This window comes from Microcebus murinus, chromosome 4, assembly GCF_040939455.1.
Source record: "Microcebus murinus isolate Inina chromosome 4, M.murinus_Inina_mat1.0, whole genome shotgun sequence".
In the NCBI taxonomy this organism is placed as follows: Eukaryota; Metazoa; Chordata; class Mammalia; order Primates; family Cheirogaleidae; genus Microcebus; species Microcebus murinus.
The window spans coordinates 60279556-60293665 of record NC_134107.1 but is presented as its reverse complement, the minus strand read 5'-3'; the positions used below and the strand labels follow the sequence as shown (position 1 = coordinate 60293665).

The 14110-nt window shown below is 56.0% G+C and overlaps 1 protein-coding gene across 2 annotated transcripts in view; it reads left to right on the top strand.

Moving 5' to 3' along the window:
* CHRDL2 (chordin like 2) overlaps positions 1-13313 on the top strand; it is a 30008-nt gene extending 16695 nt beyond the window's left edge. Inside the window, exons 4-12 of one of the 2 annotated variants that reach the window (XM_012745133.2) lie at positions 673-815; positions 2950-3043; positions 4754-4809; positions 6443-6611; positions 7536-7730; positions 8038-8211; positions 9001-9055; positions 12396-12488; positions 13156-13313. In XM_012745133.2, coding sequence (XP_012600587.2) covers positions 673-815; positions 2950-3043; positions 4754-4809; positions 6443-6611; positions 7536-7730; positions 8038-8211; positions 9001-9055; positions 12396-12488; positions 13156-13246 — 1070 coding nt within the window. In that variant the 3' untranslated portion in view covers positions 13247-13313. The remainder of the gene's footprint in view (positions 1-672; positions 816-2949; positions 3044-4753; positions 4810-6442; positions 6612-7535; positions 7731-8037; positions 8212-9000; positions 9056-12395; positions 12489-13155) is intronic. The other variant, XM_012745131.2, reaches the window with a different exon arrangement.
* Positions 13314-14110: the final 797 nt, after the last annotated feature.

Below are 14110 nucleotides of genomic sequence, written 5' to 3'. Positions count from 1 at the left end.
AGAGCCATTGCCCAAGGCTTATCTCTCTCTCCAGGGAGATTTTGCATTTCTTGAGGGCAGGGGCTGAGTCTCATTCACCAGCCCATTCCCAGCGCCCGGCACGGTGCCTAGTACGGAGGGGTACGTGGAAACGGTGTCTCAAATGCACGAGTGGGTTCTCTCAGGACCAGAGGTTTACCCTCCAACCAGCAGGATGAGGACTGACTAACCGGCAGGTGGTGAGGGGGCTCTGGTGGCCTGTGAAGGACAGGAGTTTACCCAAGCAGAGAGACAGTCTAGATCATTCCAGCTGGCTCCACTAGAATGTAGTCCCTGAGAGTTTTGTCCTATGCCGTGTCCCCAGCACCTAGAACAGTGCCCGGCACCAGAAGGTGCTCCAGGAACAACCGTGCAATGTTGAGTGAACCAATTCAGGCCTCACCTGAGTGGGGCTCAGTGGAGCTGAGGCTTCTGGCTTTTCCTTCTGGCTCTGGCCAGGGCTGGCTCAGATACTGAGGGGCTGAAAGGCTGTGGCAGGGGACATGCAAGAGAGTGACGTGGTCAGGTGTAGGTACCAGCAGGACCTGTTGGTTAGCTGATATGGACAATGGCTGACAAGGCCTAGGCCGGGGCCCGGTTGAAATCCACGCGAAACCTCATTTTCTTCTTCCTCCTGCCCCTCTCCACCTACAGAACCTCACACGCCCTCTGGGCTCCGGGCACCCCCAAAGTCCTGCCAGCACAACGGGACCACGTACCAACACGGAGAGATCTTCAGTGCCCATGAGCTGTTCCCCTCCCGCCTGCCCAACCAGTGTGTCCTCTGCAGCTGCACCGTAAGGCCTTCCACTTCCCTCGCTGGAAATGAGCTCAATGGTGGGGCCTGGGGTGGCATGGGGGGCCGATTGTTCCCTGGTCAAGGCAAATGAGGGGCTCAGAAGGAAGGGAACATCTGGGGTTTGGAATGTCCTGCCCCTAGCCAGGCGAGGCCACCCTCCTCTGAGCTTCCACACCTCCTGAGCTTTCTGTTTCCCCCAGTAGACACCACATTCCTGGAAGGGAGGACACATACCCCATTTTAGTTCTGTATCCTCCACCGTTGCTGGTCCAGGGCCCGGCACGCAGAGGCTGTCTGCAATGATAGTCGAAAGAACAAGTGAATGGCCAGTTGTCAGTCCTGAGGCACAGGGCCAGGGCCAGACTGTGCAAATGGAATTTCATCCGAAGCTACTTAAACTCCTCCTGCCTGTGGTCAGAGTTGGGCCTAGGGACAGGCAGGGTGACTCTGCAGTGTTATCAGGGGACAGAGACTGAAGCTAAGCAGGGCCTGATCTAGAAAGTCTTCACCCTCCTCCTCGTGGAGGGGACCTTTCCAGGCCCTTCTATAGGTTTGCAGGAGGCTTTCTGGCATGTCATTCTTAACTGTATAGCAACTCACCTGTGAATTGGCAGGAGAAACCCTGTCCTCCTGAGTTCCTTCCTACCACCTGGTCACCACATTTCTCTGGGCCTCAGTTCCTCCCAATGCACAAGGGAACCTGGCCAAGTGACCTCTGCTGTTCTCTCCAGAGTAGGTGTTGGGGACCAGTGGTTAGGGTCCAGCCCTGCCTGAGTCCCTGAGTGACCTTGAGCAAGTCACTTCTTTTGGACCTGCTTCCCCATCTTTCCTGTGAGAGGGTGTCATTGGTCTGAGGCTCTGAATCTTAGTATATGTGCTGCCAAAGCGAGCACTGAGGCTCTGAATCTTAAAGTATAAACCCACAAATAATGAGGAGTAACCACTTATAAACCAACCTAGCAGGCAGTTACCTTTTGCAGGCCATGAGCCTCTGGCAATGGTCTAGTATATGGTGTCACTAAGTTCATAGAAATGCCTTGTTTATGACAATATCCCAATAACCCTGGAGAAGGATATCACTATTCCTGGTTCAAATGAGGAAACTGGGGCTCGGAGCAGTTAACTGACTTGCCTAAGGTCACACAGCTAGTAAGTGGCAGAGCCAGAATTCAGACCCAGGACTAGCGGACTCCGAAGCCCATGTTCTTGTCCCTGTGTCTGTCATGCTGCCTCTTGTGAAGGGACAGGGCCTGGGTTAGGAGGAGCTGTGGGAAGAGATGGGAATGATGGTTGGGGTTGTGAGATACTCTTGTCCTTCCTTTGACCCTTGTCCCTGGACACTTGGGTGTCCCGTTCCTTCTTCTCACCCTGTATATGGGCTGGCCTGACTCCCCCCTCCCCTGAGGGATCAGATGTCACTTCTCAGACTCAGGGGAGAGGAACAGTGAAGGGACTCAGGGCAGTGTTACTTCTTCCCAGGCACATTGTACCTGACACCCTAGGTGGGCGTGCCCCCACTTCCCAGAGGGGCAACCTCAGGCCCAGAGAAGAGAAGCGACTCCCCAAAGGTCTGGCCCCTGACTCACAGAGGCCCTTCTCCTTGTGCTCTTGCCTTTTGAGGCTGGATCCTGAAGTGGGAGACCCGGGGCCTCTAGCAAGAGCATGGTGAGCTCAGGGGACCCTGCTGGTGGGCCCACCGTGCCAAGCCAGGGGAGAAGGATGTTGATTTCAGGAGGAAAAGCCTGAAGACTGGGCTCTCTTCCATTCTCCCCCTACTGCCCGTCTAACCTGAGGTGGCCTAGGCCCTGCTCCAGGCTCATCACCTGCAATATGGGGAGAAGCCTACCTGTCCAGGCTGCCGTAAGAGCCAAGGGGGAGACTGGGTGTGACAAAGCTTTGGAAGCTTAAGGATGAACGTCACCTGCAGGGCCTGGAAGTGGGAGTGGGGAGGGCCCAGGGGACCCCTCCTCTGAGCTGGCTGGGCTTTGCCCAGGAGACTCTGCTGCTCCCTCCGTCCCCCACCTCAGGGGGGCCTCAAGGCCATTTGCCTCCAGGGAAGGGTGCTGTCCTAGCCCCCAAGGCTGGTCCTCAGGAGAGCTCCTCCCCCAGCGCCTGTTTGCTCTGTCTGTCAGGAGGGCCAGATCTACTGTGGCCTCACGACCTGCCCTGAACCAGGCTGCCCCGCACCCCTCCCGCTGCCTGACTCCTGCTGCCAGGCCTGCAAAGGTGAGTCTGTCCCTAGATGTGGCAGTGCCCACCCTCCCCTCCGCTCCATGGACGTAGCCACGACTGTCAGAGCCAGAAGGAATCTCAGAGCACACCCAGTATGTAGCAGACCATTCCTTCCTCCAGGCCGTGGCTTAAGCTGGGCCCCCCAGACAGCTGGTGGCAGAGGCCAATGTGCCACTTACTTTTTATTGCAATCCCAGGGAGCAGGAGTGAGGGAAATGGGGAGTGAGGCAGGGAAGGAGAGAGAAGCAACGCAGGGTGTGCTTGGGAGCTGGCCTCCACTTGACGCCCTAAGTGGTCTCTGCTCCTCAAGGACGTCTAGGGGTGGTAGAGGAAGAGGGAAGAATGTATCCACCAGCCACCAACTAATGCCCACTGGTCAAAGCTTCACCCCATGGTTGTTAATTCCGTTTTGCATGCACATGTGGGTGCTAGGCAGCCCCAGAAACAGAGGCAGGAGTGGGGCGGGGTCAGAAGTGGGGACACGGGACAAGGACAGGAGGCGCTGTCAGGCTGAGCTGAGGCCGCCGTCGGGAGCTCGTGCAGAGTGTGCTGCTGCAGGGCTCACAAGTAGACAAAGTCCCTGCAGTCAGATGAGCCCAAGAGACCAGGAGTGGCACATGGGAGTGGTCTATACAGGCAGGGACCACGTCTCCTGTCTTCCTCATGGCAGCGCTGGGCGCAGGATTGGTCTCAGTGAGGCTCAGAACGTGTCTGTCAGGCAGAATCAAGGTGGAGCCTCGTGTGAAGCAGAGAGGCTGTCACATGGGCTAGCAAAGGGCAGACCAAGCTTCTGGACAATGAAGTGGTGGAACTGTTCCCTGTGGGCTGGGGTAGTCAAGGAAAGCTTCCTGGAGGTGGCAGCATTCACATAGAGAAGTGCTCTACAGTGGATGTGCCCTAAGCTGCTGGCACTTGGAAGGGGCACTGGAGCGGAGTCAGGTGACTCCAGTTTAGTCCTGGTTCCTCCAGCTAACTTCACAAATTCCTTCCCGCTCTGGGCCTCAGGTGTGCTGTGTGTTCACTGAGAGTTTGGCCTTGGTGGATTCTCACGGTCTGTTTCCAGTGTCCTGGGGCTTTGAATAGGACTGTTCAGTGGGAGCCAGAGCCACTCAGGACGTCAGGAAGCTGCAGGGCTCCAAAGGGCTCTGTGTGCTGCTTCCCCGGGTAATGGGGGCTGGGGGGGGTCCTAGGGTGTTCACGCAGGAGGAGCAGAGGGGCTGGAAGGCAGGACCCTGGAAGTGTATAGTGTGACTCTAGGCTGGAGGACTTCAAGCGTGGCGGGGTACAGTGGCTGCCCAGGAAACTGCAACTAAGCAGGATTCTGGGCCTTTGGGCCACCGTGGTGGCCACTGAGGGGTATGTATGGCCCAGGGTCTCAGTGAGGTGGCTTTTAAGTGTGGACTAAATAAGACGCTCTGTTGCAGCCAAGCATTTCAGTCCTAATGCTGACCAGGAGGTCAGTGTAGAAACTGAGGCAGCAACCCAGTGGTAGGGATGTCATGAACCCAACAAGGATGAACAGAGGCTGTAATGAGAAGTGGAATAAGTCCCCACTGGGGCAAAGGGACCCACTGGTGGGCAGGGGCTGCAGAAGTGGCAGTAGGCCTTGGGGAGGGGGGCAGATCCTGTAGGTGGAGGCCTCAGGGCTCTAGCCAGCGAGGCTGCGCTGCCTGAGGCCGACCCAGGTTCCCTTTGAGTTTTCAGAGGGGGCAAATGAGAAATCAGCTGAAGAGGACACGGCACAGTCACACCGTGGGGTGGTGAGTACATAGCGTTACGGATGGGGGAGGGGAGGCTGGCATCCAGCGCCCCAAACTTCACGACTGGAGCAGGCAATACCAGTCATCATCTTCACTGCCCATTTTTCCCCTGCGTCCGCTACATCAGCCCCCACCTTATTCTGTCCCCTCTCTCTTGCCTCCCATGGTGGGTAGCATCTCGGCTGATGGGCAGGAGTGGCCTGGGAGAAAACAGGTCACCACAAAGGGCAAGAACAGGTCCCAGACTTCTCATTTCCCTCTCGGGAAGTTCTCTGACACTGTTCCACCCAGAGCCCGTGTCTCTCCTTAGCTCGGGCTGCCTCTGGGGACCATGCTCCCCCAGGGGAATGGCCTCTGACTGGCCAGCCTTCCCATCCAGTTCCCGAGGTACCGGTTCTTTGTCTGGGGTCTACCTGTCTGTCCCCACCGCTGTCTTGGCCCCTCTCAGTCTTGGTCTAGAGATAAGATGGACTTAACTGCTCAGCTCTCTCTGGTCTGAGAGGAGAGAGGTGGGAGAACAGGCTCACATTGACGCAAGTCCCCGGTCCGTCCTCTGTGCCATGTCCAGTGCGAACAACTCCACCTGCTCTTTCAGCCTGGGTCCCCTTCCTAGAGATTCCCCAGGGGTCTGAGCTCATGACCTCAACCCTTCTTGCCCGCCAGCTCACCCTTCCTTCCCAGGCTGGGCCTTCTCTGTGGGGGCCGGTACCCCAGGACCAGAGCCATCCCACCCCATCCTTCCATCCTCTCCCCAGGAGGCAGAGTGTAAGTGAAGCCCACTCGGGCTCAGTTCCAGGGCCTGAGCTGCTACTTACTGATTTGCTGGGTGACTGCAACTGGAGGCTGGGCTGTTCCATTCCTTCTTGCCTCTATTCCACTGAGCGAGCAATTCCTGGGAGCCCCTGTGGGCTCGGTCTCTGGGCTGTCAAAGAACTGACTGAGAGACTGCACCGGGCAGGGACGGGCTACAGAAAAAGGGATGTGAGCGACTGCGTCAGTGAGTGAGGAAATAGGCTCCTCTCCCCTGGCCTGGAGCTGCCCGCAGCACACACCTGCTGCTGTCACTGCCAGCCCTCCCAGGGCCTGGTCTGGAGGGGCAGGGGCTCAGGAAAGGGGGCCCGAGCTCCAGAGACCCTCTGTGTCTGGATGGGGGCTGCTGTCAGTCTCCATGCCCATGGGATTCCAGGGCCCAGTGGGGCCTTCAGATCCCAGCCCGTTGTCCCAGCACCTGTCTTGTCACAGGAGAATTTCCTGACTTGCATGCTCACTCCAGGCCCACCTTCTGTTTCTTAAACATTAAGTTCCCCACGTCCCTGCTCAGTTATATTCCCCAGAGCAAGAGCTCAGCACCCTCTGCACACCCCAGCCCCAAGGCCCTGGCTGCGACGAGGCCTGATAGGGGGAAGCTGGATTTCCCAGTCACTGTCCTCTGACAGTTTTCAAAGATCCACTGTCTGAAAACATCTTACACCCCCTCCAGATCTCCCTGTCCTCAGCTTGTGCCCCTTCTTCCCTGGGAAGTCATGCTGGTGTCACCCCTAGGCCTCTTGGCTGCAGCCTGTCTTGCTGTTCCTCCAGCAGTGGTGGCCTGCCACACTCACCCAGTGTTCTTCATCCTCCCTGCCTTCTGCAGAGACATCCTCAGGACCCCTGTTCAGGTGACGGCGGGAGAAAGAGAGGCCCAGGCACCCCAGCCCCCACCGGCCCCAGCGCCCCTCTGGGCTTCATCCCTCGCCACTTCCGACCAAAGGGGGCAGGCAGCACGACTGTCAAGATTGTCCTGAAGGAGAAACATAAGAAAGGTGAGGACTGGACCTCCTCCAGGCTGTGAGGCAGGGAAGGGGGCCCTGCATGCTCCCACTCACCCACCCTGTGCCCTCCCGGCCAGCAGTCCCCCAATCCCAACTTGGCCGTGAGCTTGTAGATTCAGAGAGCATCAAAACTGAAGGTGCCTTTGAAGGTCATCAGGTCTAAACCACATTTTACAGACGAGGACACTGAGGTTCAAAGTACTGAGTTAGAGATAGAGCCAGGTCTGGAACAGTACAATATTTTTTTGAGCATCTGCCATGTCTTTGCAGGGAAATGGGGGAGACAGAAAAGACAGCTGAGGAAACAGCCCCTCAAGGGGCTCCTAGAAGACAGTGTCAATAAATTAACATAAGGGAGTGCTGAGGGAGAGTTTTTGACAAAGGAAGGAGGGAGCAGAGCCGGGGCAGGAGGACGGAGGGATGAGGGGCAGCCATGGCTGTAGAAGGGGTGCAGGGGGGGCCTCATGCAGGGCACCCTGGCTGATGGGGAAGAAGGAGCCATGTGGCTGCCTCATCCCAGCCCCGCTTTGTACAAATGGGACCCAGAGACAGAGAAGGGGAAAGGGACCTGCCAGGGCTCACATGGCCAGGTGGTAACAAAAGTTGACCTCAGTTCTCCTGCCAGGCCAGTGCTCTCCTTGCTCCAGCAGAAGCAGCCCTGAAGGGCAGGGAGGACGCTCCAAACTCAGCAAGTTCCTACTGGGCCCATCTCAGCCCTGAGTGCAGAGGTGGGGGATATCAGGGAGGAGGGACAGGGGACAGGTTTATACCTTGACCTTCACGTTGCCAGCGGTGTGGCTGGACTAGACTAGTGCTGTGGGGGCCCCACAAGGGCCCACCCTGCCCATTGCTGGTCCAGAGGCTCTGGCCAGGCCTGACACTGACCCTCCTCCCTTCCTGCCCTCCTTGTTCCAGCCTGCGTGCATGGCGGGAAGACGTACTCCCATGGGGAGGTGTGGCACCCAGCCTTTCGCTCCTTCGGCCCCCTGCCCTGCATCCTGTGCACCTGTCAGGATGGCCGCCAGGACTGCCAGCGTGTGAACTGCCCCACCGAGTACCCCTGCCGTCATCCTGAGAAAGTGGCTGGCAAGTGCTGCAAGATTTGCCCAGGTGTGAAGGGGTGCTGGGGGCAGGGAAGGGACTGGCCAGAGTGAGCCCTGGCCTCTGTCCCCAGGGCCGCAGATACTTGGAACGTCTCAGACATGGAAGGGCATGCACTCAGAGCCACAGAATGCAGGGTTTGTAGATGCATGAGTTGTTAGAAGCACAGGAGTGGAAAATGTCAGACTTGAAAAATATTGACAGAAACAAATAATGTTCTGGATTCCATGAAGTCATAAAATTTTAAAATATTAGGGCTTTCAAGAGGAATAGCCGGTATTTACTGAACACTTCACTAGCTTCTTGTCTCTCCCAGAGGACAAGGCAGACCCTGGCCACAGTGAGATCAGTTCCACCAGGTGTCCCAAGGCACCGGGCCGAGTCCTCGTCCACACATCCGTGTCCCCCGGCCCAGACAACCTACATCGCTTTGCCCTTGAGCACGAGGCCTCTGACCAGGTGGAGATCTACCTCTGGAAGCTGGTGAAAGGTAGGTGTTGGCCCACTCCCAGCTGGGTGTACCGCTGGCCTGTCCCCCTTCCTGTGCTCCTTAGGGACATTTTGTTGGTCAGGTATCCCTGGCCGCCCTTCCGGGTTTAAGAGTCCCTGATTCCAAGATGTCGGGAGACGGAGATATTGTCTGTGACTCGGACAGTTGTGATAAGCTCACTCACTCTGACACGACAAGGTCTCAAAGTGCTCCCTCTCCTGGGGTGAAGGCACTACTGCACCTTGCGAGGAGCCAGGCAGGGTAATGCTACCCTGGTGTAGGAACGGGTGGCTAGTGCAAGCTCTCTGCACTCTGTGAGGGGACAGCTTGCCAGACAGGCGGGCCCTCAAGGCAGGAGGCCCCTGGGGCTAGTCTGTTCAGCCTTTTCTAAGTGGTGGGTCTCGTCACTGCAAGGTAAGGTGACATCATAACATATTTCTCATCCTGTGAGAAACTCGCCCTATTCAACAGGCCACTCATATCACCAACTAAAGGTCAAGAGAGTTTTCTTGGTAAAACATAAATCTCTTGGAAAACATAAATCTCCAGGGTAGAGTGAAACATGAAAGCCACTATCCAAACTAAACTCATTAAGTGTCACTTTCCTCTACTGATGGGATTGGCTGGGGGGAGGGGAGGTGGAAGAGGGAATGATGATAAGAATGATGACAATGACAATAATAAGCAATGTGTGCAGCACTTTAGAGTTGACAAAGTGCTTTCACATTCACTATCTCATTTGATCCTCAACGATCCTGAGAGTTAGGTATTATTATCCCCATTTTACAGATGAGGAAACTGAGGCTCAGAGAGGTGAAGTACCTGGCCCAAGGCCACACAGCCAGTAAGTGGAGGACGGGAGCTAGAGCCCATGTCTTGTGACGTCAGATGCGGCTCTTTCCCTGCTCTGCTCTGCCCCCTGTCGTAGGAGGAATGGATGAAGAAAGTGGAGCTGTTCAGCCTGGAGAAGAGAAGACTCAGGGGGCCAGGACTGCTGGCTCACGGCTCCGAAGGGCTGCCCCAGGCAGAGGGAGTGGCCGTGTTCTAAGTGACCACAAGGGTCAAATAATAAGCAGGGGCTTTGCAATCGAGCAGACCTGGGTTCAAATCCTGGCTCTGCTGTTTCTTAGCTGTGTGGCCTTGGGCAATCACATGACCTCTCTGGGTCTCAGTTTTCTCTTCTGTTAATTGGGGAAGAGGGTTTTGGAGGATTAAATGAAATGACATAGGTATAGCCCCTGACGTGTAGTGGGCACTAAACATGTCTTTCTCATCCCACCACATCAGGTTGGTTAGAATTGCAGAGAGGCAGATTTCAGCTCAATAAGAACTTTCTCATACTTAGAGCCTTCCTACAGTGGAAGAGAGGGAGGGAGCCCCACAAACAGGAAGTGTGCAAGCAAGGGCTGGCAGGGGTATTCTGTATGCAGCTAGGGAGATAGAGTCAGTAGCCCTTACAAGTTTTTATCAGTCCCTGGGCAGGTGCTGGCTGCACGTTTACTCTGGGCCTTCCCTGATCCCCCAGGTGCTGGGACCACAGAGAGTAATGGGCCCCAGCATCTGTCCTTAAGAGTGTAGGGCTTAGTGACCCTGGTGCAGCAGAGCTGGTCAGCGAAGGCTTTCTTGGAGGATGGGCCTCCCTGATTTAGAGAGGCAAAAGGGGTACGTGACAGGCAGGATGGCAATGACAGCCTCAAACTCTGGTCCCAGAGCCCACACTCCTATGCCCCGTGCTCTGTGACTTGCATGTAGCAGGCACTGTATATAATGTACCTATTTAATCCTCATGAGAGACCTAAGGGGTATGTATTAATGCCCCCATTTTGCAGATAAGAAAACTGAGACTGAGAGGTCAAATGACTTGCTAAAGTCACACAGTTTAAACAGTAAAGCAAAGATTCAAACCCAGGTCCGACTGTCCCCAGTGCTGTCTCCACAGAGGTGGTCTTATGCCTTTAGGGAAGTGCCTGAGGAAGGCCAAGGTGTGCCGGGATGGCACAGAGGGGGTGTAGCTCATGGCCAATCTCATAGTCACCAGTCCCAGCAGAAAGGAAACAAGGTTGGGAGGACTCTTCAACTTCACAGTGCAGGGCCCTACCATCCTGCCACTAGCAAACCAGCCCCTTCTCCTGACCCCTGGCTGCCTAAATGTACCGTCAGCCTCCCCATCCCCTCCCTGTCCCAGACCTTGGGAGTTTGCACACTTGCTCCCCCAGACTGAGGGTCCATAGGAACTGCTCACCGTTGCCCACTGGGAGGACTGAGACAAAGCGAGCAGGCAGATGCTAGGTGAGGCCACACCACAGCGGGACCAGCCACAGGCACCGGAATCTGAGCAGAGAGTTGGCTTAGGGTTAAGGGCCTTTTAGATGCTAAAGTTTCAGAGTAGGAAGAACCTCAAGGGTTTCAATTCCAAGCCCCGGCTAGGAAGGAAGTCCCCCTGCAGCCTCCTAACGGTGCCTGGCCCCTGACTGCAATCCCACTCCCAGACAGGTGACTCACTCACTTCCAACACCCAACACCCCAACACTGGAACGGCTCAGCCCAGAGGGGGCGTGTCCTCACACTGAGCTGAGCCTGTGCTATTTCCTGGGGCTCACCCAGTGATGCCAGATCTGCCCTGGGGATTCACAGAGCCCAGCTGCCCTCGGCCCTGCAAAGAGAAAGAAGTACAACCGTGAGCCTCAGGCTAGCTCTTCATTCCAGGCCAAAGAGCCCAGTCCTTTCAATTATGCTTTACAGACCTACCCTCATCCCTGTCATCTCCTCTCCCATTTTTCTGTGACCTGGGGAGCATGCAGTGGCAGGCCTGTGCAGAAGGACCTGTCCCCATCTCATCTCATGTTTGCTGCCTGCCACTGTGATGTCGCCCCTGGGTCTTTGGTGTCTCTTCTATGTCCTGGTCCTTGGAATCTTGGGGGGGGGGTTTCTGAGGACAGTGCTGGACACTTCCTGGAACTCAGTGCCAGGATCAGTGCTTTTTGTGCCCCTTGTTGGGACCCCACTCTGATTCCCATAAGCAGGGCCAGTTCTTGGTTTTCTTGAAGGTAGTGCTGACCTAGCAGAGGCTTTGCTGTTGCATCTGTTCTTTCTGGCCAGAGACCTTGGTGGGTAACAGCTGGTGCAACCTCATAGCCCATGTGCTCAAGTCCTCAGGGCCACGTGTGGTGTTAGTGGCCAGATCCTCATGAGATGCAAACATCAGGGGATCCAGAGAATACCTCATTCCCCCTCAGGGCCTGGCCTGGACTGGGTACTCATATATTTGTCCATCCGTCCATCCGTCTGTCCATCCATCCACCTATCCATCCAGGGAGTCATTCATTCTACATGTCTAATGTGGGCCAGGCTCAAAGGACCCAGAGGAAAGCCCTCCAGGAGTTCCCAGTCTGGTGGGCGAGCCAGGACTAGACACAGTGATGGCCCATTAGAACTAGGTACAATCACAGACAGAAGCCAAGTGCTGTGGGTGCCCCAAGGAGTAACTAAGGCTTGGAGGACCCGTAGGAGTTCACTTGGTGGCAACAGCAGAAGTAGAAGGCAACAGAAGGTATGCCAGCAGAGGGGGTGGCATTTGTAAAGGCTTTGCATCTTCAGGGGACTACAAATATTTGGTCAGGGCTGGAGCACAGGCAAGGCACTGTCACTCCACACTTGCAGTTTGTGCTGTCTGAATAAGCACAACTACTGGTTTTTATCGCACGGTCTGTGCCCGGAGAAAAGCTTGACGAGTCCATATGAGCCAGCCAACCTCCTTCGCTCCCTTCTGTCCTCCTTCCTTCCTCCTCTGGGGACAGGTGAGTGCTGAGAGAGCAGGACGGTGCTGGTGGCAGGAGCCAGGTCAGCAGACAACATGGACCTCACTGTGGAGGTGCCAGGAGGTCAGGGAAGCACAATGACAGGATAACACACAGTGGAGTGACCACAGTTAGGATGGGGGGTTATGGGGGAGTGAAAGGGGTGAGGACTCTAGTGCAGTGACCAGATAACAGGGGCTGAGTGAGCAGAGCGGCAGTGGGACAGGGGAAGAGAGTGGAAGTCTTTAGGAAACGTCATCAGCAGGATTTGGTGCCTGATGAGCACGGGGGCAGTGGAGGGAGGTGCTTTGGTCAGTGTCTAAGTCACTCTGTGTCACCAACAGACGGTCCTGCCTTTCCTGCTCATGCCCCTTTCTCTGCCCTCAGGAATCTTCCACTTGATTCAGATCAAGAAAGTCAGGAAGCAAGACTTCCAGAGAGAGGCGCAGAACTTCCGGCTGCTCGCTGGCACCCACGAAGGTAGGGCCCTGGGCTGAGGAGCGGGGCCTGGGGAAGAGGCTAGAGCCTCTCCGGGCGTTCCCAGGCTGCTGGTGCCGCGAGGGGGTGGCGGGGGGGGGGGGGTGTCAGCCACAGACGTCAGTTCCCAGCACAGGAATCCAGTGGGCGTCTGGGCCAGAGATTTCCCAACTCGGGAGCGAGCGGGAAGGTGAAGCAGAGCTGGCTGGACTTGGTCTCGGGGGTGGGGGAGACAGGACTGTAGGGGAGAGGCCTGAGCCCCCCAAACCTGCTGCTACCTACTCCCTCTCTGTGGGAACACTTCCACCGAAACCTTCCCAACCCTTCCTCCTGCTACCCTGCAATTGCTCTAAGTTACTCTTAGGAAGATGGACCCAGGAAGGGCTTGGGGGGTGGGGTGAGTATTCCCAACAGGTGTCAGGAAGCCAGCCCTGCCCCACAAAGGTTGGCTGCTTGAGGGCTGGGCCATGTGCCAGAACTATATGAAGGGTACACTCACCTCCATGCTCCCTTGGGCTCCCTGGCCACACACAGTTCCTTCTTGCCCTAAGCTTTTCCCACCCCCAGCCACTGCCTCTGGTGTGCATACGTACACATGCACACACACACACACACACACACACACACACACACACACACACACACCTCTCTTCTACCTTCCTTCATTCAGGTCACTGGAACGTCTTCCTAGCCCAGACCCCGGAGCTGAAGGTCACGGCCAGCCCAGACAAAGCGACCAAGACATTATAACAAAGACTTAAACAGTTGCAGAAATGAGCTTTATCTTTTTTGTTATTATATATTAATAAATAAGAAGTTGCATTACCCCAACCCTGTCTGCTGTGTTCGTATCCTGTCTCCTGCATGCTCTCCCAGGGACTCTGCAGGGCAGGCCTGGTGATGCCCATTTCACAGGGTGCAGGCTGAGATCTGAAGGGGCAGAGCCTGGCCCCAGTCTTCACAGTGAGTCGGCCCTGGACCAGTGAGCTCCCGCAGCCTCCCTCGCCCCAGGCCCTTGTCTGCATAGTGCCCTTCTGCTGTCCCCAGACCCCCAACTGTGGCACGCCCTGCTTTTACAAACAGCCCCCTTCCCACAGCTCTTTGGCACTGAGACTGATGACAGTTAGCCGGGGAATGGAAAATGGAGCCCCAAAGCCCTTTCCCGGCAAACAGTCCAGAGTCCTCACCACTGCTGGCCACATTTACAAAGAGGAAACTGAGTGCAGGGAGGAGCAGCGAGCAGTCACTTGCCTGAAGCCATGGAGCTGGTTGGTAGCAGAGCTGGAGTTAGAAGCCAGGTCTCTTGCTCCGGGCGAGCACTCCCTCCCCAGTTCCGTGCTGTGACTAATGTTACAAGCCCAAATATCCTCACCCCAGAGGATTTCCAAGACTTGCAGTCAAATTGCCAAGCTGGCACCATGCTTTGAGAAGAAGGCCTAACAGTTACAATTAAAAACACCACCAATAATTTATCCTGCCCATGTGTACAAGTCCTTAGAATTTCAGAGATGCTTCAACGCCCATGATTTCGCTCAAGGTGAGCAGTGTAGGAATTACCCACATTTTAGAGAGGAGGAGACGGAGGCTCAGTGTTGGCAAATGTCTTCCCCAAAGCCTCACAGTTA